The 27819-nt window shown below is 35.4% G+C and overlaps 1 protein-coding gene and 1 long non-coding RNA gene across 10 annotated transcripts in view; one reads left to right on the top strand and one right to left on the bottom strand.

The window, feature by feature from the left end:
• sh2d3ca (SH2 domain containing 3Ca) overlaps positions 1 to 27819 on the bottom strand; it is a 100758-nt gene that overhangs the window by 29586 nt on the left and 43353 nt on the right. For all 8 annotated transcript variants that reach the window (XM_087270211.1, XM_087270210.1, XM_087270216.1 and 5 more), the window contains one exon: positions 1124 to 1252. In XM_087270211.1, the coding sequence (XP_087126337.1) occupies positions 1124 to 1252 (129 nt within the window). The remainder of the gene's footprint in view (positions 1 to 1123; positions 1253 to 27819) is intronic.
• The window catches only part of LOC147835010 (uncharacterized), a 76265-nt gene that overhangs the window by 16586 nt on the left and 31860 nt on the right, over positions 1 to 27819 (top strand). The gene's annotated exons all lie outside the window — the stretch shown is intronic.

Below are 27819 nucleotides of genomic sequence, written 5' to 3'. Positions count from 1 at the left end.
CACCTTGCAAAAGCCCAGGGCTCGAGGATCTTATGAGCTCAGGGCTCTCTTCCGAGACAGCATGCCAAACAAGCTTTATAATCAATCCTCAGCTGAGTGTGAACTCTTAAAATAACAGTCATAGGACTGACCTGTAATTTATTAAGCTTTCAGATTAATACAACTATTCTTATATTATGATACTTTTGTGTCTTTATTTTGGTGATCAAATAGGTATTAAGGTTTGTATGTCACATGGATGTCAAGGTTTTGACATCAAATGTTTTTTTTACGTTTTTTTGACCTCCTACTTGATTACGATTTGATGTTGTTTTGACATCTCAAGGTGCCCACTGGGGTGTCGGTCTGAATATTTAATGCTAGGCCAGAATATAAGATGAAACACAACATTACAAACTTCGATTTAAACCAATAAGTAATTAAAAACTGGGCAAAAAGAAAAAAATACTCAGCTGTGAACTTCTAATAGCTTATGTAGTCTCAATGTGATTTTTTCCTGGTACAATCATTGCAAATAAATGAAACTAAATTAAAAAGACTATTAGAAAATCATTTGCTTAAAGTGGTTGCTTGTACCTGCTTAATGTAGAAGTGTTTTGAAAGTGTAGGTATATTGACTATTTATTCACAGTATTTCATAGGAGTTGGCGGAGCTTATTTCATGGAATTAACTTGTGACAACTCTCTGATTGGTGGAATTTTCTCTACGGATTAGTTTTTTTTTGCACTAGTTTGTATATTAACACTACTGTTTTAAAAATAAGTTCAAATAATGTTGACCGAAGGCTTCAAAAAAACATATACTTTCGATTGTCAAACTTAAATCTGTTTTTAATGATGTGTAAGTTATTCTTCCAATAATTCTTTTCCAAAAAAAATGTGTTGTTTAAGTTCATTTTAAATAAGGAGTTTGAACAAGCAGTCATTTTTTAAGTGCAGGCATTGCTGTTAGGTTAAAATTTTGGCTGTGGTTGGCTCCAATAGTGTCAACACATGCAGCACTGAGGTGCAAATCTCCCCTCTCTCTGCTCTCCACACTGCCTTATCTGTAAATCTCCACTGTCCTAAAGGTGAAAAAAATAGCTCTAGCTGTGTATAAGTCTGCAAACATTGTAAAACGCACCTCTCGTGGAATATGGCCATGGTACCAGCCGTGGCTCCTCATGTCACTGCTGCTGAGTTTGAGTTCCTCCTCCAGCTCCTTCCTGAGTTTCTCTGGAGGAGACTCCAGCAGGTACTTCTCCTTGGAGAACTGCAAAACACAGAAAACAACAACACATAAGTCACTATTTCATGAACACGCATGTGATACAGCAATTGAGGAAAAAAAAAAACATTCTTGAGCAGAAAATTGTAAGGTTTATTGTCTCACTTATCAAACTGACTTGGCAATCCATATAAGGGATTAAATAGTCATTTCTTTAAATAATTTATGTAACATCTAACCCAGTTGCTAAACAAATGGAAGCATACAAATACACACTGTCTCGCCCAAAGGATAATAATGTCTTAACTGTGTCTGTTTGGACAACAGCGCTCTGTGTCCAGTAGAAATAAAGCTTAGTCTATGAGTGTGACAGTTCAAGCCAAAGGTCTTGACCGTCTGACACAGGAAAACTAATCCAAACACACGAGTCATTGTACTGGTCGATAAAAAAGCCAACAGACAAAGCTTAGGATTCAAAGTGTGGCAAGCTGTTTTAGCATTTAATCAATAAAATATATTAAGATCTATTTCCATCCTACTAGATGCTACTAATACTTTTTAAGATAAACAAATCTTTTCTATTAAGTACTGGTACTTATACATTTGGTATAGTGGTTATTTTTTAGATAGTACTATGTTTTAAAAGATACTTATTCATTGGACACTAGGTCTTATTCAGGTAAATCATTCATTCATTCATTCATTTTCCTTTGGTGTAAACCGCATTTTAACAGGGGTTGCCACAGCGAAATGAACTGCCAACTACTATGTTTTACGCAGCAGATGCCCTTTCAGCTGCAACCCAGTACTGGGAAACACCCATACACTCTCATTCACACATTCATACACTATGACCAGTTTACTTAATCCAATTCACCTATACCGCATTAAGTCAGAACTGCTTTTTTACTCATATTATTATTATAGTCAAAAAGTTCTTTGTTTAGTTCAGTAAAAAATCTTAATATTATTATAGTAAATAGAAATAGTTATTGAAGAAGTTCTTTATACTAATAAGTAAGTACTAGTATAAACAAGTAGTATCATAGATAAATGATAAATAAACATCATTCAGAAATTCTAATAAATAATAAACACTAAAACAGGATAGTACACTAATAATAAACACTAATATAGAAATAAAATCTTGTGATTAAATATTAGTATCATTTAGAAGACATATACTAAAATGAAAATTAAAATCTATGGTTATCTAATAACAAGCACTAGAGTATTTTGATTTAATCATTCATTCATTCATTCATTTTCTTTTCGGCTTAGTCCCTTTATTAATCCGGGGTCGCCACAGCGGATTGAACTGCACCAGTTCAGATTGTACCTACTGCACCACTGCATCGCCCATTCTGATTTAGTATTGGTATTTAAAAATAAATGCTAGAAAAAAATATTCACTAGTCATAATGGGAAAATGTACTGAAAAGTTCATATCTGGATGTCAGGTCCTCATATAAGTCAAGTGTTAGGAATGTTTTAAAATTACAGGGTGTCCGCAAGGTCTTAAAAATTAAATAAATGTCTTAAATTTCAAAAATCACAATTCTCTGCTTTAAAAAGTCTTAAATTCACTGAAATATTGTCTTAAACCATTTTAAACGGGTCTTAATTTTCCTTTGTTTATGTAAAGCTACCCAATCGACCCAACACACATTTAATCACCAACAACACATCTCAATAAAACTTTTAGCAAAAATACTCACTAATATTATGGTTTTACTTAACCAATATTTTAACTGTAGTCTGTTGTGTAAACCTTTAGTTTTTAAAGAGTCTTTTTGAAGTTATGTTGAACAAAAAAGTATGTATTTAAATAAGGTCTGCTTGTTTTGACACATTGTTTAAAATTTGTGGCTAAGAAATGATTGATTAATTTTTTTTTGCTAGGCCATTAAAATCATTAGCGACTAGCCCTATATAAGTCTGAAATTTTTATTCTTTGTGGTCTTAAAAGGTCTTAAAAGTCCTAAATTTGATTTGATTGAATAACTACATGCATATATTAAATAGGCATTCTAATGAATGTACATTGGTATTTAATGAAGTAGAGCTAGTATCTAATTTGTAAGTAGCCTACTATTATCTTTTGAAAACTTCTCAGTACCAAAAAGTAAGTAATTTTGCTAATGAAATCAGCACCAGCAGTTAATGTGTGCATACAAGGATTTAATAGAAAATATACCAGTATTGTTAAATTAAGTACTAAAAAGATTTCAAGTTTTATAGACTGAATATTAAAACAGCTTGCCATATTCAGTCAGTGAATATAGGAGATGCAGAATCAATTCTGCAGTCCTGGGTCATGCTAATGGTCTCTTCCTCTGTGGTTCTGAAGTAAACTGATTAAACATCTGCTTCCTTTCTCTCTTCGACCGTCTCTTACACATGGGATGCAGGAAAAGATGCTAGATTTCAGCAGTCATTTATCTGGTTGTGTGCGCAAGTGTGTGTGTGTGTGTGTAAAGTGTATAAAGATAGTGAGGCAAGGTCAAGTGTAGGGAGTTATTGCTTTTGTCTCTGCCTCCAGGGGTCGAGTCCACCACCTGGGTCTAACCAAGACCTCTCCGGAATCTCATATAGGTGTCTGTAATTGTCTTTCACTGCCTCATGATGGCCACAAGGCATGATATTCTGGTCTCATATATTCTCGATTTAGGACCGCAGGGGAAACTCCAGTGTGTGAGTGATAACAGAGCCAGGCTGATATACGGAGTTCATATTGACTTATGAGAGGTGCCTTTCACAGGAGACTGATGACCCTTTTCCAATTTCACAAAAAAGTTTATTATAGTGTTTATTTGAGGAAGGAGTTGAGTTGTTTATGGGGATTTTTGCCCAGGTGGGATGGGACAAGGCAAGAGGAAAGCGAGATGAGCAAGACAAGATACAATAAGAAGAGATGAGATGTGATGAGAGAAGACGAGGGGAGGTGAGCACAAAATGAGGCAAAAAGACGAGGTTAATTTAAAGAAAAATTAGACATGGACAGAAGAGATGAAGTGAGATATAAAGACATGAGAGGAAGTGAGGACAAGGTAAAGTTTCAAAAGAAATGAGGCAAAAATAGAAGAGATAGGTAGTAGAAATAGGTGAGAAGACACGAGCAAGACAAAAAATCCAAGTTAAACAATATAATGAACTGAGAATGTGATAAAATGAGGTGATGGATGAGAAATGACAAGATAAAATGAAATGCAAGAAAAGAAAAAGGATGAGAGGAGACAATACGAGGCAAGAAATTATGCCAAAATTGGATTCATTGAGACAGAAAAAGAGAATCTAAGAAACAACGAGATGAAGTGAGGTGAGATGAGTAAGACAAGGGATGAAAAGATGGAAAAACTGATGGTCTGAGAAAAAAACGAGACAAGAAAATTTGAGACAAAGTTTGGTAAGATGAGATGAGACAAAGCAAGAAAAGATGCCGAAATTGCATTGAGACAAAATGCGAGATGCTAAAAAAAAGATGAGATGAGGTGAGCAAGACAAGGGATGAAAGATGGAAAAACTAGATGGTCTAAGAGAAAAGAGACAAGAACAGAAAAGATGAGACAAAGTGAGGTGAGTTGAGACAAGATAAAGCAAGAAAAGATGACGAAAATACATTGAGATAAAATGAGAGAATCTAAGAGAATATGAGATGAAATTAGATGAGATGAGCAGGACAAGCGATGAAAAAAAGAAAAACTAGATAGTCTGAGAAAAAAAGAGACAATAAAAAAAATTGAGACAAAGTGAGGTGAGATGAAATGGTATGAAGTAAGAAAATATGCCAAATTTACATTGAAACAAAAAGAGAGATGCTAAGATGATAAAATGAGATGAGATGAAAAGAAAAGATGAAAACGAGTAGAGACTAGATGAGAAAAGACAATGCAAAATGAGGTGAGATAAGTCAAGAGAAGCCAATACGCTAAGATGCATAAAACAGGATAAACTGATGAGAAATGACAATTTAAAGGAAAGGTGAGATAAAAAATAAGATGAGATAAAGTAAGGTGAGAGGAGACAAGACGAAGCAAGAAGTTATGCCAAAATTAGATTCACTGAGACAGAAGAGAGAAACTGTGAAAAGATGGAAAACTAGATGGTCTGAGAAAAAAGAGACAAGAACAGAAAAGATTAGACAAAATGAGGTGAGATAATAAAAGCCAAAAAAGATGCTGAAATTGCATTGAGACAAAATGAGAGATGCTAAGAAAAGATGAGATGAAATGAAATGAGAAGAGATGAACAAGACAAGATGGAAAAACTAGATGCTGCGAGGAAAAAGAGACAAGAAAAGTAAATATAAGACAAAATGAGGTAAGATGAGATGAGAACAAATTAAAACAGGGCTAGGTAATATTAATAAAAAAGAGGTGTACTGAGCCAAGAAAGCAAGAGATGAGAACGAGAAGAGACTAAATAAGAAAAGACAATGCAAAAGGAGGTGAGATAACTCAAGAAGTCAAAACAAAGCATGACGAGATGCAAAAAATGGGATGAGATGAAATACGAAAAGATTAGATAAAATGAGAGCGAGCAAAAAAAACATGTTGGAAGAGACAATGAGATGACAGCAAGTAAAGAAAGTTCATGACGGTGAGTCTGGGCTAGACTCCATCAGAAAAAGAATAGAGATATGATGAGAAAAACATGAGACAAAGTAAAATGCAACATAACTCAAGGAGCGATGAGAATAGTTAAGGTGAGACTAGAAAAATGCAGTTATATAAGCAATGAAAGTAAGAGATAAAATGACACTGCATGAGAGGAAATGCACCTGGTAGACAAGAACAAAAAGACAGATGAGATGACATGCAGAAATGAGAAATAAGATGAGAGACACAAGAGCAAAAAAAAAAAAACACCTAAAAGAAAAGTGAAAGAAGACAGAAGTTCTGAAGAAGTTTTAGAAAGCAGGTATTGTCATTTCTTCAGAGATTCGCTCATTAAAAGACCTGAAGAGAGGTTGACGGAGATCGAGCTGCTTTCTACTTTCCGAGCAGTGATGTCTGAAGACTCCAGAGAGACACCTGGGCTCTTTCAAGTCCCCTTGCCCCACTTAGAGCTGCCCCCGAAGGGCTAAAATGTCTTTCTCGCTGCCCTCTTTCTTCCACAGAGAAAGCACTTCTGGCAGTCTAATGAAGCGCATGCTGGGAGAAATGACCTGACCACATGCGCAAACACAGACACACACACAGTGTAACCTCTACAGAGGCACAGGGACAGAAAGAAATTCAAGATACAGAGCGGAAAGAACGGAAAGGGGGTGATAGACCTTTGCTGCTCACACACCCCCAGCACTGAAGCACTGGTTGCCATGGAAACCTCCTATTATATGAGTTGGCCCAGTGCCGTTATATGTATCATACACACACTCTGCAAGCAAGAGGGCATTGCATTGTGAGAAACAATTATGCTTCCTGGCACAAGGCAGGGCATCAGCAGCCAAGAGACAGAACTGACAGTAAACTTTTTTGGGGAAATAAAGAGCAGTTCACAATTAAACATAATAGATGGTGGTTCCTTGTTTCCAATGAACAAAATTTCAGACAACAAGAGCTCTGAATATTAGATGCCACTTATGGAGGTCACCAACTAGTCCAGATCAGTCAGAAGTCACGTCCACAGATCTACCATATTGTTTTGTATGTTTTATATTTCATAAAAGTTTTTATCAGGATTTTCAGAAAATGTAGTCTGCCTGGAAACTTTAGCCCCTTTCACACAGTGATACCGGTAAATATCCGGAAAATTTCCGGAACGACTTTACCGGTAAATTCAAAAAAGCACTGTTCACACAGGCGAGGACGTTACGGAATTTTTCCGGAAAAGAGCATTCACACATCCACACACCAAATGCCGGAAAATTCTGACAACATTAACCAGAAATGACCTTTAAACGGCTGCGCTTGTGTTTGTAAACATTTGACTACATTACAAACTCTTCGGATGGATCAGTATTGAGTACAACTCCAATGAAAACATAGAGAAACACTTTCGCATGTCGAGATGTTCATGATATGTGTGTGTGTGTGCTGGCGCTATGGGCGCTCACGGGCACACGCAAAGCTTGAAGGTAAACAAACAACGGCTTGTCATAAGCATCTCATCGATGATTATTTATACAGTTGGCATTAAGAAGGAACATAGAAACGTTATCTGACTAACATCTAGCAGCTAAATGTGTCTGGAAAAATATTCAAAGGCTTTTATTCTCATAAATCGCGCGGAAGTAAATGCATCTGACAGTTGTGATTGGCTAAAGCAGACGTCTCACGTCAGCACGTTCTAGATGTGCACGCGCTTATTCCGTCAATCTTCCTTCTGCGTTCACACAGAGCAGCATTCCGGCAAATTGCTGGTAATATTACAACTTCTCTTTCCGGAAAATAGCCAGAACGAATTTACCGGTATTTTCAAAAAGGACCTGTTCACACTTACAACCTTTCCGGAAAATTGCCGGTAATTTTCCGGAAAGGTCTGTATGTGTGAAAGGGGCTATTGAGTACATTTACATGGACACCAGTAATCCAATTTTAATATGATTAAGACAGTACCCTACCATATAGACAGTGGTTTTTGATGATCTTAATCCAACTTAAGTCATAATAGAACTAATCAGAAATCGAATTAGCACGTGAAGTATGCCAATTTTAGTCGCTTTATTGAAGAGTAGTATAGACTGCTTAATCAAACTATTAACGTTGTGCAGGAGTTTTGCTGCATTTTGTGTCAGGATAGTCTATACACACTGTTTGACACTATTCTCTGCAGCTACTGAGTCAGTGAAGGACCACAAACACCTGCATGGCAAAATGCGGATGTTTTTTTGCCATATGGCGTGCGGTATCGAATTCTATTAAAACTTCACTGTTCCAGCAGTTTATACTCGCATCTAATATCTTGTTTGTCATTTTGAGGCATGCATGAAATGTTTCTGAATGAAAGTAAGAGTGCCAACTCGCTGTTAAAGTCGACAAATCTAAATATAGTCAATGATCTTGTGATGGCAAACCCCTTGACGGGGAAGAAGAAAACTGACATTTTGCAATACAACTCCAGTTGTACATGCTGGTCTTTTATTATTGAGAGATTGATGCTGCATTGAAGGATAATGCTAACATAAAATTAAGGGTGCTTTCAAATCTGTGATTCGGTTCATTTGATCCAGACCAAGGGCAACAAATGATACATTGTTGCACTTTTCTGCCTTTTTTGTGTTCTTTTCACACCACACTGGTTGCTTTGGTCTGAACCAGTTGAAAAGAACCAAAATACAGTCATGTTACAAAATCCACATCACTTATTGGCCAGATCTTATTAAATGTATTTCCTGAACTGCTTTTCGATTGGTCAGAATTAATGTGCAGGAGAATGCCAATGGAAATCCTGCAAGTAAACAAACCGGCAGACACAAAATGTCCCTTTTTACTACGGAGGGATGACTGCACTGGCTGATTATATACCTGGTCATAGTATACTATATAGTTTGTATACATCACTTTAGACAAACTATACAGTTTAAGGAAACAGTGTTTTAATGCAATGCAAATGGCGAAGGCGCATTGCAAGTCACTTCAGAAGGAGGCGTGAATTAATTTAGCTAAACTGCGACATGGTCCGGAAATATTACCAACGATCCATAAGGCAATGTTTTTCCCTCTCTCTCTCTCTCTCTCTCTCTCTCTCTCTCTCTCTCTCTCTCTCTCTCTCTCTCTCTCTTTATTTAAAGTTGTTGGTAAAGTGCTGTCAACAAATATGTTTCCTCCACACCCCATAAGATGGGACAAAGCATCGGACTACGGCAGCTGGATTAGTCCAAAAAGGTGCAGTACTTTTTGCTGTTGTGTCTGTTTTAGTGCAGATCATGTTCTCACCACAAACAAACTGCTCCAGCGTTTCTTTGAAAACATTAGGTGAGAAAGTGGACCAAAAAAGCGTACCGAGAACTCCTTGAAGAGGTGGTCTCAGTATGCTTTTTTGGTCTACTTTTGGTGCATGCACGAGTGCGATTGCTACATTCAAACCTGCCCAAAAGAACTGCACCAAGGAGAAAAACAACTCTAGTGTGATTCAACGGAACTAAATAAGGCGTGTGAAAACACCCTAAGTGTGATTGGTTGCTTAACCTGCCAGTCAGATTACCTGCCAGACAGAAATCTCTAAAGGATTTTGAGGAAATAATGCAGTAATATCAATTGTCCACTGTATTTGTTTGCCTTTTGTTTTTGTAATTAGGTTTATAAAAAATTCCATCAAAGTTTTTTATCAGCTTTTGTGTATCAGTTATTAGCTTCTAAGTAAAAAAAGTAATTGGCTATCAATTTTCAAACAAATACATCCCTAAAATAAGCATGTATTTGTATTTATAATTTTAAAAGATTTAATAGATTCATTGGTAATAAATAAAATGGACCCAGAAGTATCTGTCTATTAGAAATTACTGCTTAAGATAACACCTACTCATTTTCATGACTACTTTGTTAAAAAGTTAAGAGTAATGACTACTCTTAAAAAGACTACTTTGTTAAAATGATCAATCCTAAATTGACCAAATACTATTGCTGCCAAGTAGCAACTTGGAAATATACAATAGTACACTCTGCTCGTTTAATTTAATAGTAATGCAGCGGCTAGACATTCTAAAACTTTAATTGAATACCTCTGACATAAAACCTTGCATTGAACAAACTGTACTTCTAACTCTCCTAGCAATATTTCTCAGTTAAATTAAATATGCTGTCCACTATGGAAGGTCTGTGATGGCCACTTTGTAGAGACAATATAATGCATTTAAATAACACCCCAGTGGTCCATAAATTATTTTGTTTGTAGCATGTTGATATCAGAGCAAAATTAGTCTTTTTATTTTATTTATTTTTTAGTAAAACTGAACAATTTTTAGCTGGTTTGTAAATTTGGTGTGTGATTAGAATCCAGTGAGACACATCTCTGGGTAAATTCATCCACAAACACCAACCCATTCAGAGGTGTTTATCTCCAGACCCCCATGGCTTGTCGTGAATAATATCCAAGCATGATTCATTGCCCAATTTCACTCAGCACCCAGTCCCTTCAACCACCAATCACAGCATTGTGTTTAAGCAGACCCCCACCTACCTAATTCCATTTCCACCAATCACAACAAGCTTTCCAATCACTCAGATCACGTTTGATTGAGTGCAGCTGCCCCTCTGGGTGAAAGGAAAACCATAGACGCAAAAAAAAAAAAAAAAAACCATTAGGCTGACACGAACCACAGATATGGCAGATAAAGATTCACAGGTCAGCGCCTGCCATTGAGTCTGCTCTCTGGGGTAGAGCTAATCCAGTCGGCCCTGCTGAGCAATGACCCAGTGCTTTGAGAGATAACAGGACAGCTGGTGTTAAAATCTCCTGCCACTCTGATGCCGAATATGATTCTGACCATGAAATAAACAAAGGCACGAAAGTAGATGTGAATGCTTAGTCATGAAATCGCAAGGATGTAGTAAGATATGTAACACACATTCTTGGTGGTACAGTACCATGGTGGTGGTACCCGGCCTTCATCTTCAAGGGGGCAAAAGAAATACTGAGGTGCAATGTCTGTGGCTTTTGACTTAACATCCACTAAATAAGGTATTATGCAAATATTTAGTCAGCCAATCACATAGAAGCAACTCAGCATATAGCTATGATCAAAGAAATGTGCTGAAATTTTCACCCCCATTCAGTTTTAAGGGACAGTGGGAAGGGGTTGGTGAATGCATATGTCTGGGTTACTGTTAAAATTACATTACAAACATCTGTTTTAACACTGTTATGCTTGAGATTTAAGTCTTGTCCATCGGCTTAGACACAGCCAAACACACACAGTCCTGTGACCTTTTCCTTCGGTTCATCCAGGGGTCCTGATTTTAAGATGTTGTCCATCTGCTGCCCATGTGGTTTTGTTGTCCCTTGATCCCACCTTAAGCTGTCTTAATGCCCCTATCATGCCCTTATCTCCCAGAAATCCGTCTATGCATTATCCCTTCATCTATCCTTGCTGTCTTACACCACCCAAATCTCCACCAAATCCCCATATCTGTCATTGCTGGCCTACATCCCAACATATTAGATCTGAAGCAATTTCTGTTTCTTAGATTCTCTCTCCCGGTCTCTGTCTGCCTCTCTTCAAACACACCCACACACAATCTCTGGTGTTTAACAAGCACATATGCAGGTCAAATGAGGTACTGGATCTCATACAACTCTATTAGCAACAAAGCCAAGCCGATGTTGTGAATATTTCTGAGGCTTAAATAGTTAAATATGTTTAAATGTACATCCAGTTTCACATGATTTGAGTACTTCTCATCTTAGATCTGCTCCTTTGCCCTGAAAGATGACCCTAAAGTCAGCATGAAATCCAAACTTACAATGTGTATTTTGGTAGCTCATGTTATTATTCATTTTCCTTCAGCAGAATGAAACGGCAACTTATCCAGCATATGTTTTACACAGCGGATGCCCTTCCAGCTGCAATTCAGTACTGGGAAACACCCATACACTCTCACATTCACATTATCTTAGTTTATTCAATTCACCTATGCCCATATCCAAACACGTGATTGGAAAACGGGCCTGATCACATGGTTTCAGACTCAAATCGAGAATATATATATATATATATATATATATATATATATATATATATATATATATATATATATATATATATATATATATATATATATATATATATATACACACACACACATACATACATACACACACATATATATATATAATTCATTTATTAATTTCATAAAGGTATTGTGTTAGTTTATTGTTGCTGTATATTGTTTTCATACTCAAGCTGTAAAGAAACATGTTTAAGGGTTAAATGCAAAAGATTTTAGGATGCTGAAGCAATTTTTGTTTTTGCTTTTTTGTTTTTGAATATATTCAGCTGGTTTATCATCTTGTGATTTTTTTTCATGTTTGTGCTGCTGGTCTGACTTAAATAAATTACTTTTTAAATTTTTATTTTTTATTTAAGTCTGTCTTGTGTTTTTATTGTGAATGGAAATTACTTAAAACTGTGATGCTGATCAACAGTGTATTATTCATGCAGCACTGAAGTGACGTTATGAGAGAACTAATTGGAGCATTACAAATGTTCGTTGAAAAAGTAACTAAAAAATTACTTTTAACTGTAAGGCATTCTTTTTTAGTGTAAGTTATTGAGTTACTTTTTGAATTTAGTTAGTAACTAGTTGCTATTTTTCAGTATTTAGTACAACAGTGGATTTAGAAGCCAGCAGTTTTTACTTTGTATAGTCTACAATGATGGAAGAATTCACTACACAACCTTGAACTCGGCCAGTCACAGATAAAGCAAAAGGAAAGTCACTGTAAATAAACTCGGTGTGAAGTTGAGAGTTCTTATCTCCAAAATTTTGAGTATCTGAGTCACTGTCCTGCAGCGTTTTGAGGAACTGCAGCACAGGGTTAGTGCTCAGACCGCATTGGCCACGAATCTGGAACAGTTGATTAATTTACTATGCATGGAAAGATGTGCTCTGAATTATGAACTGTATTCTCAGTGTGATGTCACACCCCATCATTTTTTAATCTAAGCTAAATTTTAATGTGTTTAGCAATTTGCTCGAATGTGCTAAGTGGGATAAAAAGAAGAAAGCGTATATAGAAAGCACATCTATATGAAGACATTTTCACAGGTGAGCAAGCGGTCATGTTTTGTCAGCTTATCAAGAGCTTCATTCATCGAATCAATGTTATTGACCTTCTGAGTATGCAAATAAGAATGTTAACTCAAGCTTTACAAATGTACAGTGTGACATTTTAAACCTCTTGTATAATCTCAGCAGTCTTGGCATCGGGCCCCAATCCTCCCTCTTTTCAGCTGTTTCTGTCTCGTTCAGTCTTTTCAGTGCACTTGTGTCTCCCTCTTGAGCTATGCAGGCACATTTAGGTGTAATGACTCTTGACTGAAGTCTGTAGTCTTGTATGGCTACCTTCTGCTTCGTAATGAGGGTCTATATGGACCTTTAAAGTCAACATGAATGATACTCCTTTTCACATGCGGTGTACAGCAAGGTTATTATAGTTTAGCATTTCGTTAATTAGATACTATTTTTCATATTGCTTTACATTCATTTTCCTTAGTCCTTTTATTCACCAGGGGTCGCCAGAGCGAAATCAACCGTTAACTTATCCAGCATACAGTATGTTTTGCACAGCGGAGACCCTTATAGCTACAACCCAGTACTTGGAAACACACATACACTATAGACAATTGAGCTTATTCAATTCACCTGTACTGCATGTCTTTGGACTGCGGAGGAAACCGCAGCACCTGAAAGAAAACCCACACAAACACGGGGAGAACATGCAAACTCCACACAGAAATGCCAACAGACCCAGCCGGGACTTAAACCAGCGAACTTCTTGCTATGAGGCAACAGTGCTAACCACTGAACCACCATGTCGACCTGATTTGCTTTACATTTAAGTTATTTTTTGTTCGTTTCATTAGCAGTTTTGGTCATTTATTTTGTGAACACATTTCTATTTAGTTTAAATATTTTTACTTTCAATTTTTGCTAGTAATTCTAATTTAGCAGAGTAAATGGAAGATGTCTATTGTTGACTAAAAGAGGTTGAATGTTTGCACTACTAACACTAAAATTTGCGCAAACCTCTTAGTAATAAAAAATAAAATAATTGTTTGAGCAAAAACTGATTCCAAAAAACAAACAAATGAAACAAATAAAAGTAAAAATTATGAAGAATTTAAACAAAGTTCTTTATATTAAAGCTCATACTGTTAGTTAAACTTGCATAGTTTACATTTTTTGACATGAAGAATAGTTAGAGAACATGTTTATATAAAAATGTTTTTGTGTATAATCATGTGCTTTACTAATGTGTTTGGTTATAAAGGCGCCATCTACTGGTACTTCTCTAAACAGCTGCAGGTCTAATTTCCACCCACAGAATGAGTTTATCTGAATTCTGAAAACCATTTAGTTTAGCTGATTATTATTTTTTTTTAGTTAATTTTATTTTTATTTTATGTTAGTGATTTGGGGGCCCTAAGCAATTTGAGCCACGGGACCTGGAAGTCCTACAGTAATATGCACCTTTCATATTTCTATCTATTTATTTATTTAGCTGTCTATTTCTTGGATCACTCAGTCGTGCTTTCTAGATTTTTTACCTTAACACAATCTCTACATTTAAAAGATTTGTTTGCTTAAAATGAATTCACAACTATAAATAATGAATAAAATATTTGGTTTTTAAAATAAAAGTTTTATCTGATTTGATTGCTGGACTGATCCATGATTGGGGATGGGGGACACCCTTTGAACAAATGTATTAATTAAGGTAAATTTGTATTTGTTGGACCCTTAACCTGGCGACATAGTGGCGCAGGTAGTGCTGTCACCTCACAGCAATAGGGTCGCTGGTTCGAGCCTCAGCTGGGACAGTTGGTGTTTCTGTGTGGAGTTTGCATGTTCTCCCTGCGTTCGCGTGGGTTTCCTCCGGGTGCTCTGGTTTCCCCCACAGTCCAAAGACATGCACTACAGATAAATTGAGTTGGCTAAATTGTCCGTAATGTATGAGTGTGAATGAGTGTGTGTGGATGTTTCCCAGAGATGGGTTGCGTAAAAACATGCTGGATAAGTTGGCTGTGCATTCCGCTGTGGCGACCCTGGATTAATAAAGTGACTAACCTGAAAAGAAAATGAATGAAAAATTAATAGACCCTTATCCTACAAAATATGATAGAAAATTACATTATATACTGTGTATAATTTATGGAAACTTCTAGATATTTATTGTGGGCCCCCAGACTTCCTGGTCTTACATATGTACACAACGTAACTACAGAAGAGTCAAGCTTTAGATATAAAAATTATAGAAACTCTATATTTATTTTCAATCGAGATGCTAATGATCTGTGAACGAGTGAATAATTTAGCAATGTTAATAAGACACAGAATAAAAGAATATAATAAGATTTCAAATTATTTTTTTTTCATTAATTTCTTATGTTTTTTAAACTGGTCCAGTGCTAGGCAAGAATTTATAATAAAAAAAAAAACATTAAAAACATTTAAAAAAGTGTTTTGAGTGGTGGCTAATCTAAATCTAAATGCATTTGATTATCTATTGTTTATGAGATTAACAGAAACATGTGATTGATAATTATGTAGAAATGCAAGACAACAACAAAAAAAGAAGAAAGAAATGTGATGCATTATAAACACATCTAAATGTAATGACACTTATTATTTTTTTTTTTTGCCAAAATTGATTTAATTTAGCTACTGTATCCTGCTTATTTCTGACCCTGAAAACATTGTGCTTTTTATATCAGTAATACACTCAACAAGCATGCATATTCACCTGGATTGAACTTGAAATAATTACTAACAGAAGTTTGAGTTCGCCTTAGAACAAAAGAGGAATTAGGTCATCTCAAAGCCGCCCTGCAGTCCCTGTTATTGGCAACCCTCATGACCCATTAAAATGAAGCAGCGCACTTTATTCTTTAGCATTTTGATACAGTCAGTCCCACGTCAAAACACACACACACATACACACACAAATAGGCTCCTGTCAAACAGCATCAGTCATCTGCATGCCATGCGGGGCGTTTTGTTTTTCTGTGTTCACCCGTGGGGTCACAGAACGAGTGTGTGAAACGGGTGACATCTCATGAGCCAAGAGTGTGACCTCAGCTCTCAGAGCGCAAACACCTGGTCATCTCATAGAAAAACTGCTTGGTCCCCTCTGATGGGACGTCTCAAGGGCGGTGAGATGCATTTTGGGGAAATGAGGGGGAAATTTTTGGGTGGATGCGTGTGGACAACACCCCATCAGCTACAGCTGTTCTGGCGGGCTGTTGTTGGGAATTCGGTGTCTGAAACCACTCCCTAAACACTATATAGTGCACTATTTCGCATGTTTGCCATTTGGTAGTGGTGTCCAAATACTGAGTGAATGACTTAATATCTTACATTTGTTTGCTACTTTTCACCCACAATCAACCCTGATTTTGAAGCAACGTTTTACTATTAAATTGTATCAATTATTCCAAAGTGTTCATATACCAGACTCTTATTTATAGGTGTTTCTTATTTTATTTTAAATAAGTAATATTTTATATTATTATATTATTTATATACTATGTTACAAAGAAATTAATGTGAATATAAAAAACATATATTCAAAATATGATTAAAAATTAAATGTATATTTCTAAATGAATATTTTTGTCAAATAAACGAGATCTTAATAATTATAATAATAATAATAATAATAATAATAATAATATATATATTATTATATATATGACACAATGAGTCACAAAACCCATATTTTTTTACTATATGAATAATTGACAACGCAATTAAAAATACAATAAATAATATATATTATAATATATATAATAATTAAAAAAAAAAAATATATATATATATATATATATATATATATATATATATATATATATATATATATATACACTCTCAGAAATAAAGGTACAAAACCATTCACATGGATGGTAGCTTTACAAAAGGTACATTTTTGTTTTTAACAGGTCCTTAAAAGACATATTAATACCTTCAAAGTACAAATGTGTACCTCACAGTAACTTAAAGTTCTAAAAGTTAGTTTTGATAGTATAAAAGTAAACTGTAAAGATACTTATGTTCACCTGTACGGTACAAAAGTTTACATTTTGGAAAGGTACAGTACCACCACAGTGAAAGACTTTGTACCTTTATTTCTGAGTAAACACACACACACACACACACACACACACACACACACACACACACACACACACACACACACACACACACACACACACACACAAATATATATATATATCTATATATATATCTATATATATATATATATATATATATATATATATATATATATATATATATATATATATATATATATATTTCTGCTGCTTGTTTAAACTACTTAATTGAAATGACCTTAAACTACCCAACTCTTGAGATTTTGGGACCACATTGTTTTATGTTCAGTCTTGTTCAGTGTTTCTCCTAAATGTGTAAAAACAATTATGTTTTAACTTAATCCATTTGTGTTGGGACAACATGAAGGAATTTTGTGAAACCCGGTATTTTTCACAGTGAAGAAATTAAAAAGTAAATAATTTTGTTCTTTTTGTTATCAGATAGTTGAGTACATGTCAAACGAACAGTTAAACTTATTCATAAAGCTAGAAAATAAATATTACATGATATTTGGTGTAATGTTCAAGTTCATTCTTGACAGACTATTATTTGGCTATTTATGTCACTGTCTCACTTCAGCCAATCTTTCCTGATATAGTCCACTCAATTATACAGGGGTTTGTGAATGAGTGAACAAGTGAGCGCTTTCAGACATTCATTCCAGATCAAGCATTTCTAAAGATCCTGAGTGCTTCCTGTGGTCTGCCAGGCCTCAGGGTTTAAATGATTTCCTATGCATGGCTAATGTCTTTTTCAAATGAGATTGATAATTAAGCATCAATTATGAATTGGCTTCCACGCCTCTAATTCAGCTGAAGGATTCTGGGATTCAGACTGACGTTTGTGATGTGGGAGTCTCAGCTTGGACCTCCTCATGGGATCATGAGACAGTTATATTAATTCTAATTTAGTCTGTCTAGATCATTAGGACACATCTGCAAGTTTCAAGTGTGTTAATATAGAGACTACATTATATAGATTGCCAATCACAGGAAAAATTGTTTAGGTTTTTTGTTAAATGAACTAAAATATTATAAAACTGTGCTGTAAAAAAATGATAATACATTAAACTAAAAGAGTTAAAACTAGTTGTATAACTTAACAAAATTTACATGGTTACATGCGTAAACTTAAGTTATTAAGTGATTAATTAACTTGAATAAGTTTTAATGAAAATAAAATATATTTTGTCATGAATTCTCAAATATTTTTATAGTGTGTAATGTGCTTATACAGGATTTTTAATCTTAGACTTAGAGCAGTCTATACAATACAACTGAAGATTGTGCAAGCAAAATTTTTTTTCACAAGCCCTTAGAAAGAAGAATATAGGAAAATACAAACATGCAGTGTATCGCATAAATAATAAACAATAATATTATAAAATATTTTTAATAATCACAATCAGTGAGTTGGGAAAAGTTACTTTAGAAAGTAATGCATTAGAACATTGAGTTACTCTCCAAAAAAATAACTAGTTGTGTCACTAATAGAGGAAATTTTCAATGAACAACACACTCTATAACCTTCATTTACCTTAAAAAAAAACACATAAAAAATTAGCATAGGATAACGTTGCTTCTAAAAAACTTAAGAACCCCTGAGCTCTGCATGCCGTATAAACAGATTAATGAGAGTTTAAAGCAATGCGTTTGCTACTTTTGTACTTTTTGTCTTATTAAAAAGTAAAATCACTGTCAATTCTAATAATTCTCTTTTCCTTTTCTTCCATGATTTCAAAATAATGAGAATATTTCTATCGCAGAAATGTAAGGAACTGACATCTTCATTTCTGTCTGTTCCTGCATTCTCTTATCGAGAGCGGGATTCAATGTGACTACGTTCATTTCAGTTCAGCAATTTATTTTTTTAAAGCAAATTAATTAATCAAAAAATTAACTCACATTACATTTTTTAAAAACTAACTTGAATATTATTACATAATTTTTAAAGTAATGCATTGCTTTACTCATTATTTAGAAAAGTAATGTTATTATGTAACTCTAACGCTACTTGTAATGAGTTGTCCCCTGCACTGATCACAAAACTCTTTTTCATTTTTCATTTCATTTCATATTGTAAATAGAGGAAAATGTAACATAAATAAGTCATGAGTCAAATTACCAGAAGAAAATATAATAATAAAATACATTTTATATTTTCTAACTTGGCTTTAGTAATTGAAATTTAAATAATGTAAACAATTTACACAAAAATAACATTAAAATTAACATGATAATAATAATAATAATAGTAGTAGTAGTAGTAATAATATTAATAATAATAATAAGAAGAATAATAATAATAATAAGAAGAAGAAAAACAACAATAGTACTAATAATAATAACAATAATAATAATACTAATAACAATAGTAATAATAATAATGATGATGATAATAACCACGATAATAACAATAGTAATAATAATACTAATAATGCTGCTACTACTACGTGCTCTTTTAAGTTTGTTTAACAAAATAAGTTCTGTGGACTCATGTTTTCAGTGGATAATGTTAATTGATTTAGCAATTTTAGCTTAAAAATTTAAGGCAACCAGGATTTTTTTACAGTGCAGTATTTTGTTGTGGCTGGAAGGCTGTCCGATGCATAAAACATGCCGGAACATGGAACAGCAAAACATGGTTCATTCTGCTGTGGCGACTTGTGATAAATAAGGGACTAAGCCGAAAGAAATAATAATAACAATTAATAATAATAATAATAATAATAATAATAATAATAATAAATATTATTATTATTAATACCAAAAATTACAACATTTTAATTTGTTTTCCTTATTCATAAAGTCATTTTTCAGGAGTTATTTATGTATTTGTTTGTTCTTTTTCATATTTTTTAAGCAAAAGGAGTACAAAAACTGCACCAAAACACAAATAATACATTTCATATAAAAACAATACGTTAAGATAAGTAGCTAACAAAGGGAAAACCTTAGTAGTAACAACAATAATCATTTCGCATTATTGATTTCTTATTTTACCCCAATAAAAAGCCGCAATACAACTTGCAGCAAAATAACCTTTGGTAGTTCTCAGTTGAGCCATAAGCCAGTGTGAATGTGTTGTGCACTGCTGCTACACTGACAGGCGTAGGAGAAACATCCTGATTACTCTCTTTCCTCCAGGCAGAGGATCGAGAGAGAGAGAGAGAAAGAGAGAAAGAAAAAGAACTGATAGCAAGAGAAAACTGGCCATATGGGGTCTACGGGTGGTTTGGTCCCTATGTGTTAAGGGAACAGCTTAAAGCAAGTGTGTTTCTGAGGGTTTTGGGCATATGGTGTCATAGAGGGGGGCAAGTACCACAGGAAAACACACATGACTTATCTTTCATCACGGATTTGGAGCGAACGCATCTAGATAAATGCCTCGACATTCACGGCATCCGCATTAGCCAAATAGCATCTCGGTGGCGCGATTCAATGAGCGTAACCGAAAACTGAAATCATAGAAACAGCGGGAGCCTCATTTAGCATTTCTGTGAGTACGAAAAAAAAAATAACAACACAATGTTCGGAGAAAATGTAATGATTTTGGTGGTTAACTTTAAGTGAGGAAATTTTTAACTGCTGTAGTTTGACTGAGTGGAAACATTATAGCGCTGTTAAATCAAACTGCTGTAGCCGTCTGCTTATCTATTGTCTCAATTCATGAGATTGCTCTTAATGTTAACTACTCATTTATTATAAATAAATGACTTTAGTAGGGTTAAGCTCCACCCCCTTTTTTATAATCCAATGAAAGCTTGCAATGTGAACATGTTTTGCGAAGGCAAATGATTTTCAAGGTTTGGAATTAACTTAACTGGCTGTAGTGTATGTATGTGTGTGTGTGAATGAGTATGTATGGGTGTTTTTCAGTACTGGGTTGTGGCTGGAAAGGCATCCACTGCGTACAGTAAAACATATGCTGGAGTAGTTGGCGGTTTATACCTCTGTGGTGACCCCTGATAAATAATAGACTAAGCCGAAGGAAAAGGATGATATTTAAGTTTCTTGCACAGGCTGACCGTTTTGCTCCATAAGATCATCCAAAGGCCACGTGTACTAATTTAGTTTTGTCTAAATATGTTTTTATTGAGTCTCAAAGTGCCGGAAGCCATTGACTTGTTTTTCATGATTGATTTCATGAAGGACAAGTATTTCAGTGAAAAACTTCTTTAATATTCTGCTGAAGGACAAAATCACCTTCATCTTGGATAGCCTGGGGATTTTTCAAAGAAAGATCAAATATAATTAGCATTTCTAATTATACTGAACAACAATCTGGTATTAGATTGTGTCCAATCATTTTCTCCATAGTGATTTTTATTATTATTTATTAACCTCTCAATGAAAATAAAATGTCTGTGTAAAAAAATGACAAAAAAAAAGTACTTTTTTAAACTAATTCTGTGTTCACTTCAGACAAGTTTAGACAAATTTGCTTCATTCTCACGCCAAATTCACTTCACAGTTAGACGCAGATTCGCATCATGAGCAGGGCTTTTGTCTGCCCATTGACTTTAGCTTTATTACTAAATGGCTAACATGAATTTTATTAGGATAGTACCTGTGCTTCATGCTTTAGGAATGCTGAAAAACAGCATAGAAACATTCGGCGCTGTGTCTAAGTCCACTAGATCCTTTCAGAAGTGCACCCAGCTCTGTGAGTTCATCAACTCCTCCAGAAACTATGCCTGGATGATGGAAACATTTAGCTTCCGACTGAAGTGGGTCACACCTTCAGTGCCATGCATTTCAGAATTCTAAACAGGTTTCTATTAGGGTACACACATTAGTGCACAAGTCAGCAGCTGTCCCCAGCAACGACCTAGGACACTGTTAATATTTCAGCTGCAGCCACAGAGCGCCACCTGAATAGTTTCATTTTAAATAGCATGCAAATGTGCATGTCTGGTGTGCGATAATTTAACTCTGTGCGCCGTGTTTCGGCGGTGAATGGTGCATCCGGTGTGTGACACCCTTGAGACGAGCCCAGTTTGATGAGCTGTTGCTCAGTATCAACAAGAGGATTTCCCCTCGGGACACCAACAACAAGTGCTACATCATAAACACACCTATTGTAGAGCAAGCTCCGGATTAGCTAATGCAGCGCGAATCTCTGCTATAGTTTAGTTATTCCAACTTCTGTGCATCACGCTTAAAGCAAGTCAAAAAGGGCAAAACGCTCAATCGCCCGCTTAATTAGCATGGAATGTACTATTTTCGCGGCCTTATTAGCCAAAACGCACCGCAGAATATTTATTCACATCTTTTCATGGATTTACATGTAAATCATTTGCACTTGAAGCTTCATCTGCAACTGGTGTAAATTCACAATTAAACTTTTTTGTTAATTACCTAGATTTTTTTACAAACATCAGTCTAGGCGCTACTAGAAACTACCAAAAATTTATTCATATTACAGATTTAAACTGTTTAAATGAGATTTTCCTTTTTGTTTTTAAAGGAAACAATTAACAATTAACAAAACTACCACTCACACACACATAAATGTCTCAGTATTACAGAAAAAACAAGCAAACCTACATAATCATTATACCATCATTTTATTTTATTTGGCCTACAGTGCTCAAAAGCAGGAAATGGGGAAAATTGATTATTAATCAAGATTATTTAAACCTGATGTTCCAAACACAGTGCAGGTAGGAGAAAGCAAGGCATCTAACCTGGGTATAGAAAGGGCAGTCATTTTTTTAAATGACGCAATATTTTTGCAATCCTGACAGTCAGTCACCTGACCTGACCGCACGGGCGTTAATATTCATGAACTGTCACAATGAGCCATTGCAATCCGGAGACACCTGAGCTTCCTGTTTTTCTAAAAGAGCAACCAATTAGAAGCCAATTTGCAGGCTGTGAGGGGTCACAGGGTCGAACCACTGATGGATAAGAGGGAGGGTTTGAAGACACGTCAATATAACCCCATCAAATCCAGCATCTCTGTCTATGAAAATCACCAGCATTTAAATGTGTGTGAGTAGATCTGTGCATTAGTCTAGTGTTAAGAGCTAGAGGTTGTTTTATGTTCAAATAAACCCGCACATCCCACAATGCCGCACTGGGCACGGCCCCAAGGGAGAAAACTGCAGCAGGGGCGAGTTGGCGAAGGAATATACGCCAGCTAAGACACGACCAATTGATTAATCAATAAATGTCAGCCGTAGATTAATTACACGGCCTGCAAGACGTACCAGCTGAAATTATGAAGACACCAAATTCAATAAAAGACTTTGGGCAGCACTTCTGGGGAGCATCAGTTATAGAATAAAAGTAAGAGGCCTATGAACGCAGATCTACTCATCTGACTGGTAACAGATTCAAAATGAGTCTGACGAGCCAAATTGAATCCAGTTCATCTGTTTCTGGATTCACGTGAACGGATGGCTGTGCCGCCTCAAAGTGAAAGGGCGGATTGAAAGGTCAATACAAGGGAATTTATGAGTGTAACCTTAAAGGCATCTTCCATAACATCCACCATCCATCTCTCAGGCCTTCAGCGAGAAAGATAGAGGGAGAAAAATATGACGGAAAGTGGCGGAAAAAGCTCAGACAGCCTTTAGGAAGCACATGTCAGACACCGGCAGTGTTTATGCTTCGAGGAAATGTTAACCGATCATTCTCTGGCCTTTGCTGATGGAGTAACAATGCTATGGATGTGTGCGTAACTATGGTTTCCTTCACAAGGCTATCAAACATTTGTGCCATTTATATTTTATGCTGAAATCCAACATTTATGGTAGGTTGCTTGTATTCATTCATTCATTTATTCATTTTCTTTTCATCTTAATCCCTTTATTAATCTGGGGTCGCCACAGCGGAATGAACCACCAACTTATCCAGCATGTTTTTTATGCAGCGGATGCCCTTCCAGCCCCAACCTATCACTGGGAAGCATCCATACACACACACTCATACACTATGGTCAGTTTTAGCATACCCGATTCACCTGTACTACATGTCTTTAGACTGTGGGGAAAACTGGACCACTAGAGAAAACCCAGGCGAACACGGGGAGAACATGCAAACTCCACACAGAAATGCCAACCGACCCAGCCGAGGCTCGAATCAGCAACCTTAATGCTGTGAGGCAAACATGCTACCCACTCCGCCACCGCGTCACCAGGTTGCTTATATAGTAAATTTTAAAAGCAGCCTCTATTAAACAAACTCCTGACAAGACGCACTTCTAAACTTTCCAATGGCATACAAGACCAAACATTTGAAATGTGACAGTAAAAAGTCGAAACACTGATACTTAGATGATGAGTTACCAGTTTTGTGTGTGTAATCAGGGAGAGAACTGGAACTGGTGTGTGAGGTGCATGATGGGATTTGAAGTCCAATTCCATGACAGATTTGGAGTTCTCCGGCAATCTGCAACTGCTAGATCACTCGTGATTGTAACTCGAATTGGATTTGAGGATTTATATATTGTGAGTGGTGTATTTATGCATTGTTCTAAATGTATGAATTGGATTTGTGTATTTATAAATTGTGTTTTGATTTTACAAATTGGATTTCGGAAATGTAAATTGAATCTGGCTCCATAAAAGCAGATATTTAGAAAAATGCTGGAAATCTTTAGTAGTTAACTTCCATAGTAGTTTTATTCCTACTATAAAAAGTCAATGGTTACCGATTTCCAACTAAAAAAAATTTCTTTTGTGTTCAATAGAAGAAAGAAACATATAAAGATATGGAACCACTTGTGGTTAAGTAAATTGTAAGTAAATTCTTGCTTCAGGTAAATTATTTAACTATCAATAAGCGGCAAACTTGGAGTTTATTGATGCAAAAGTCATATTTATTGGTTTATAAGCAGGAATTGTACCTCAAAATAAAGTTTGAGCAAATATTTACATGGAGAAATCCATTATATTACAATTTGTGACATTATATTTGGTAAGACTCTGAACTACACTTTATCAAATATCTTTCAACGTTATTTTTTTCTAGTCCTGGGACTAATTGCTTTGTGTATTTTATATGCCTCGCTTATCTTTCACACATGCTTCAGTTTATGAAACTGTCGTCTAGCAGACAAAATATCACAGATTGATTATTAGAGTATGTTTTATAAAAACACAGTACTATTACAATGTTTCCAGCTGGCACTGGATGTCACACAGATGTATAATTGGCGTTGTACTCCAATTTCAAACTAGCTGCGAATTTTGGTTGTATATGAAAATCAGGTTGATGTCAGAACCCAAGCGACAGACATCAAAAAGATTTTTACTTAGTTCATGACACAACATAATATCAACCAAAGATTAACGGCTAATAATATTAGCTTTTGACATTGTATGGATGTCATTATGACATTAAACTGATGTAGAATTTTAATTACTAGGTAATTACACAACATAAAACCAACCAAAGATAAATGTCTACTGATGTTAGACTTTGACGTTGTATGGATGCCATATCATGACATTAAAATGATGTTAGATTTTAGTTAGGTAATGCCACAACCAAATATCAACGCCAGATGACGTTGAATTAGAAAACAATTGATGTTAAATTTTGGTCACCTGACATCGCAACCAAAACTAAAGATCAATGTCATAAGATGTGGTGTGCCTGCCGGATTTTTACATAATTACTTTCATCAAATGTTTTAAATCTGAAATAATAATGATTTTTGAGTAGAAAATAATTTCTACACTTTACATTTTACTGTCAGAGTGAGTTTTATTGATTTAAAATAAATAAATAAAACAAAAGGGCAATTATGTTCAGGTGGAGTACTCCTTTAAATGTCAAATCACAAGAAGTTCAGCTGAACTTTTCACAGCGATGACACGCCGCAATGATGGTGGAAATGTCAAATGTCATTGATTTCTGCAGTTCACACCATCATCCAAGCACTTGGATAATTGGGCCACATTAAATTGCAGTGTGAATGTGGCCAACACGTGTAAGAGTGTGCTTGATCTCTTTTTCAGGGTGAACCATGACGTGATGCATACACACACTCATCACTTCTCTGATCAATACACACACTCACACACTAACAGTCACAATCAGCAGCCTTCAAAAGGACGGCAGGGTAAAGAGACGTGTAGCTGTCAATGATGGGTCAAAACTGTCCCTACATACTAAGCATATTATACAAACTCAAGTGATGACCTATTGATGTCCTGACATTAGAGATAAGCACAGTTGATCATTATAGGTGGACACCCTATTTAGAAAAAGAAAGACAGCAGAAGATTCAGAGGAACGTGTGAACGCATGCTCAATAACAGTTTGTTGTGTTACAAAATGATTCAGAATGCTATTAATAATAAAAATCACGTTATCAGACAGAAGGGCTACTGGAGCTAGCCTTTGTTTACCCTATGTTTAATTTTCTCTTTAATAAGAGGTTCCAATATGATCTATTATTTTTCACCAGCTGTGTTACAAGTCTCAGGTGTCCCCAAAATGTGTCTGTGAAGTCGAAGCCCAAAATATCCCATGCATCATTTATTATACCAAGTTGTAAAAGGCAGTTTTTTTTTTAACTTTCTTTATTGTCCACAAGTGGAAATTTATCTTTGGCTTTACTACACAACCACATCAGCGTTTTTAGGTTGAATAAAACCAGACCGTTTTTGTCTCTCTTTAAATGCAAATGAGCTGCTGCCACAGCTCATGACTCAGTTAGTTATATTTCCATCCAATGAAAGTGACATTAGTTATGTTTCCATCCAAAAATGTGAATTAAATGTGTGTGCAAAACAGGAATATTGTATAAAAGACTAAAGAGTATAAATAAGATAATATAAAATAAGAATAAAGCAGCGTTTCTATTCAAAGAAGACAAAATAGTCACTTCCTAATTAACTGGCGCCAAATATCAAATATCAAATAAAACGGAATTTAATGCGGTAGGAGAAGCTGCGTCAATCTTTTCTTCCTTTAATAAATGACTTGCGCCTCAGAAGACGATGCCGACACACAATGAATGCTTTGGTGGCGTTTGAAGCCATGAGACACAGAGCACAGATGCTCTCGATGGTTCTGGAGGTCATTAATAATATAATAACACTAACAGTGAAATGGTTAAGGCGTTTTAGAATGACCAAAACAACATTTCAGATCAGATCAGATCAGCCTGCTGGTTTGTCCATTCACAGCCATTTTGTAACAAAATCACATGACCTTTTTTAATGTGTATCCTAGAATTTGTGCGGTAAAAGTTTTTCGATTGTAGTTTATGCGCATCTTTTCTTACCAAAAAAAAAGATTTTCCTACTCAGTTATGCGCATCTTTGTTTTGTCTGTCTGCCAATTTTTTATTAGCATCTCCAAAATGTGCCTAAAATTAGGTGGATGGAAGCATAGCTATTGTCATCCATATTTAAACTCCTGATATCTGTTTTTACTAATAGATAACACGGGCACAAATAGTCTCTCATAGGGAACATCAAATGTATCAAATGAATACATGGTTATGTCATAAGGACACAAAAACTCAAAATGGTTACATAATTTGGTGATGCCTATGTATGTAAACAGGCAAGGAAGAAATCACATGTGTGTAGTATGTTAGGTCTGTGCATCAACATCTCTTGGACAACACAATTCTAATGCTAGCCAGCTATATCCCTTGGTTGGGAATTATTCAAATTTGAAACTGGAATTGTAATGTGTACATTACCAGATGAAATCTCAGGACTACAATAAAGGCATTTGAAGAAGTTCGGAAACACTTTCTGATATTAAGTATAACTTTTATTTGAAGTGGACTTTGTAGATTTGCACATTTTATATATGTTGAAACAGCAACCGTATGCGCTAAAGCAGTGTTTCTCAACCATGTTTC

The sequence above is a fragment of the Danio rerio genome, chromosome 10 (assembly GCF_052040795.2).
Source record: "Danio rerio strain M-AB ecotype USA chromosome 10, GRCz13ab, whole genome shotgun sequence".
In the NCBI taxonomy this organism is placed as follows: domain Eukaryota; kingdom Metazoa; phylum Chordata; class Actinopteri; order Cypriniformes; family Danionidae; genus Danio; species Danio rerio.
This window is presented reverse-complemented; position numbering and strand designations above follow the sequence as displayed.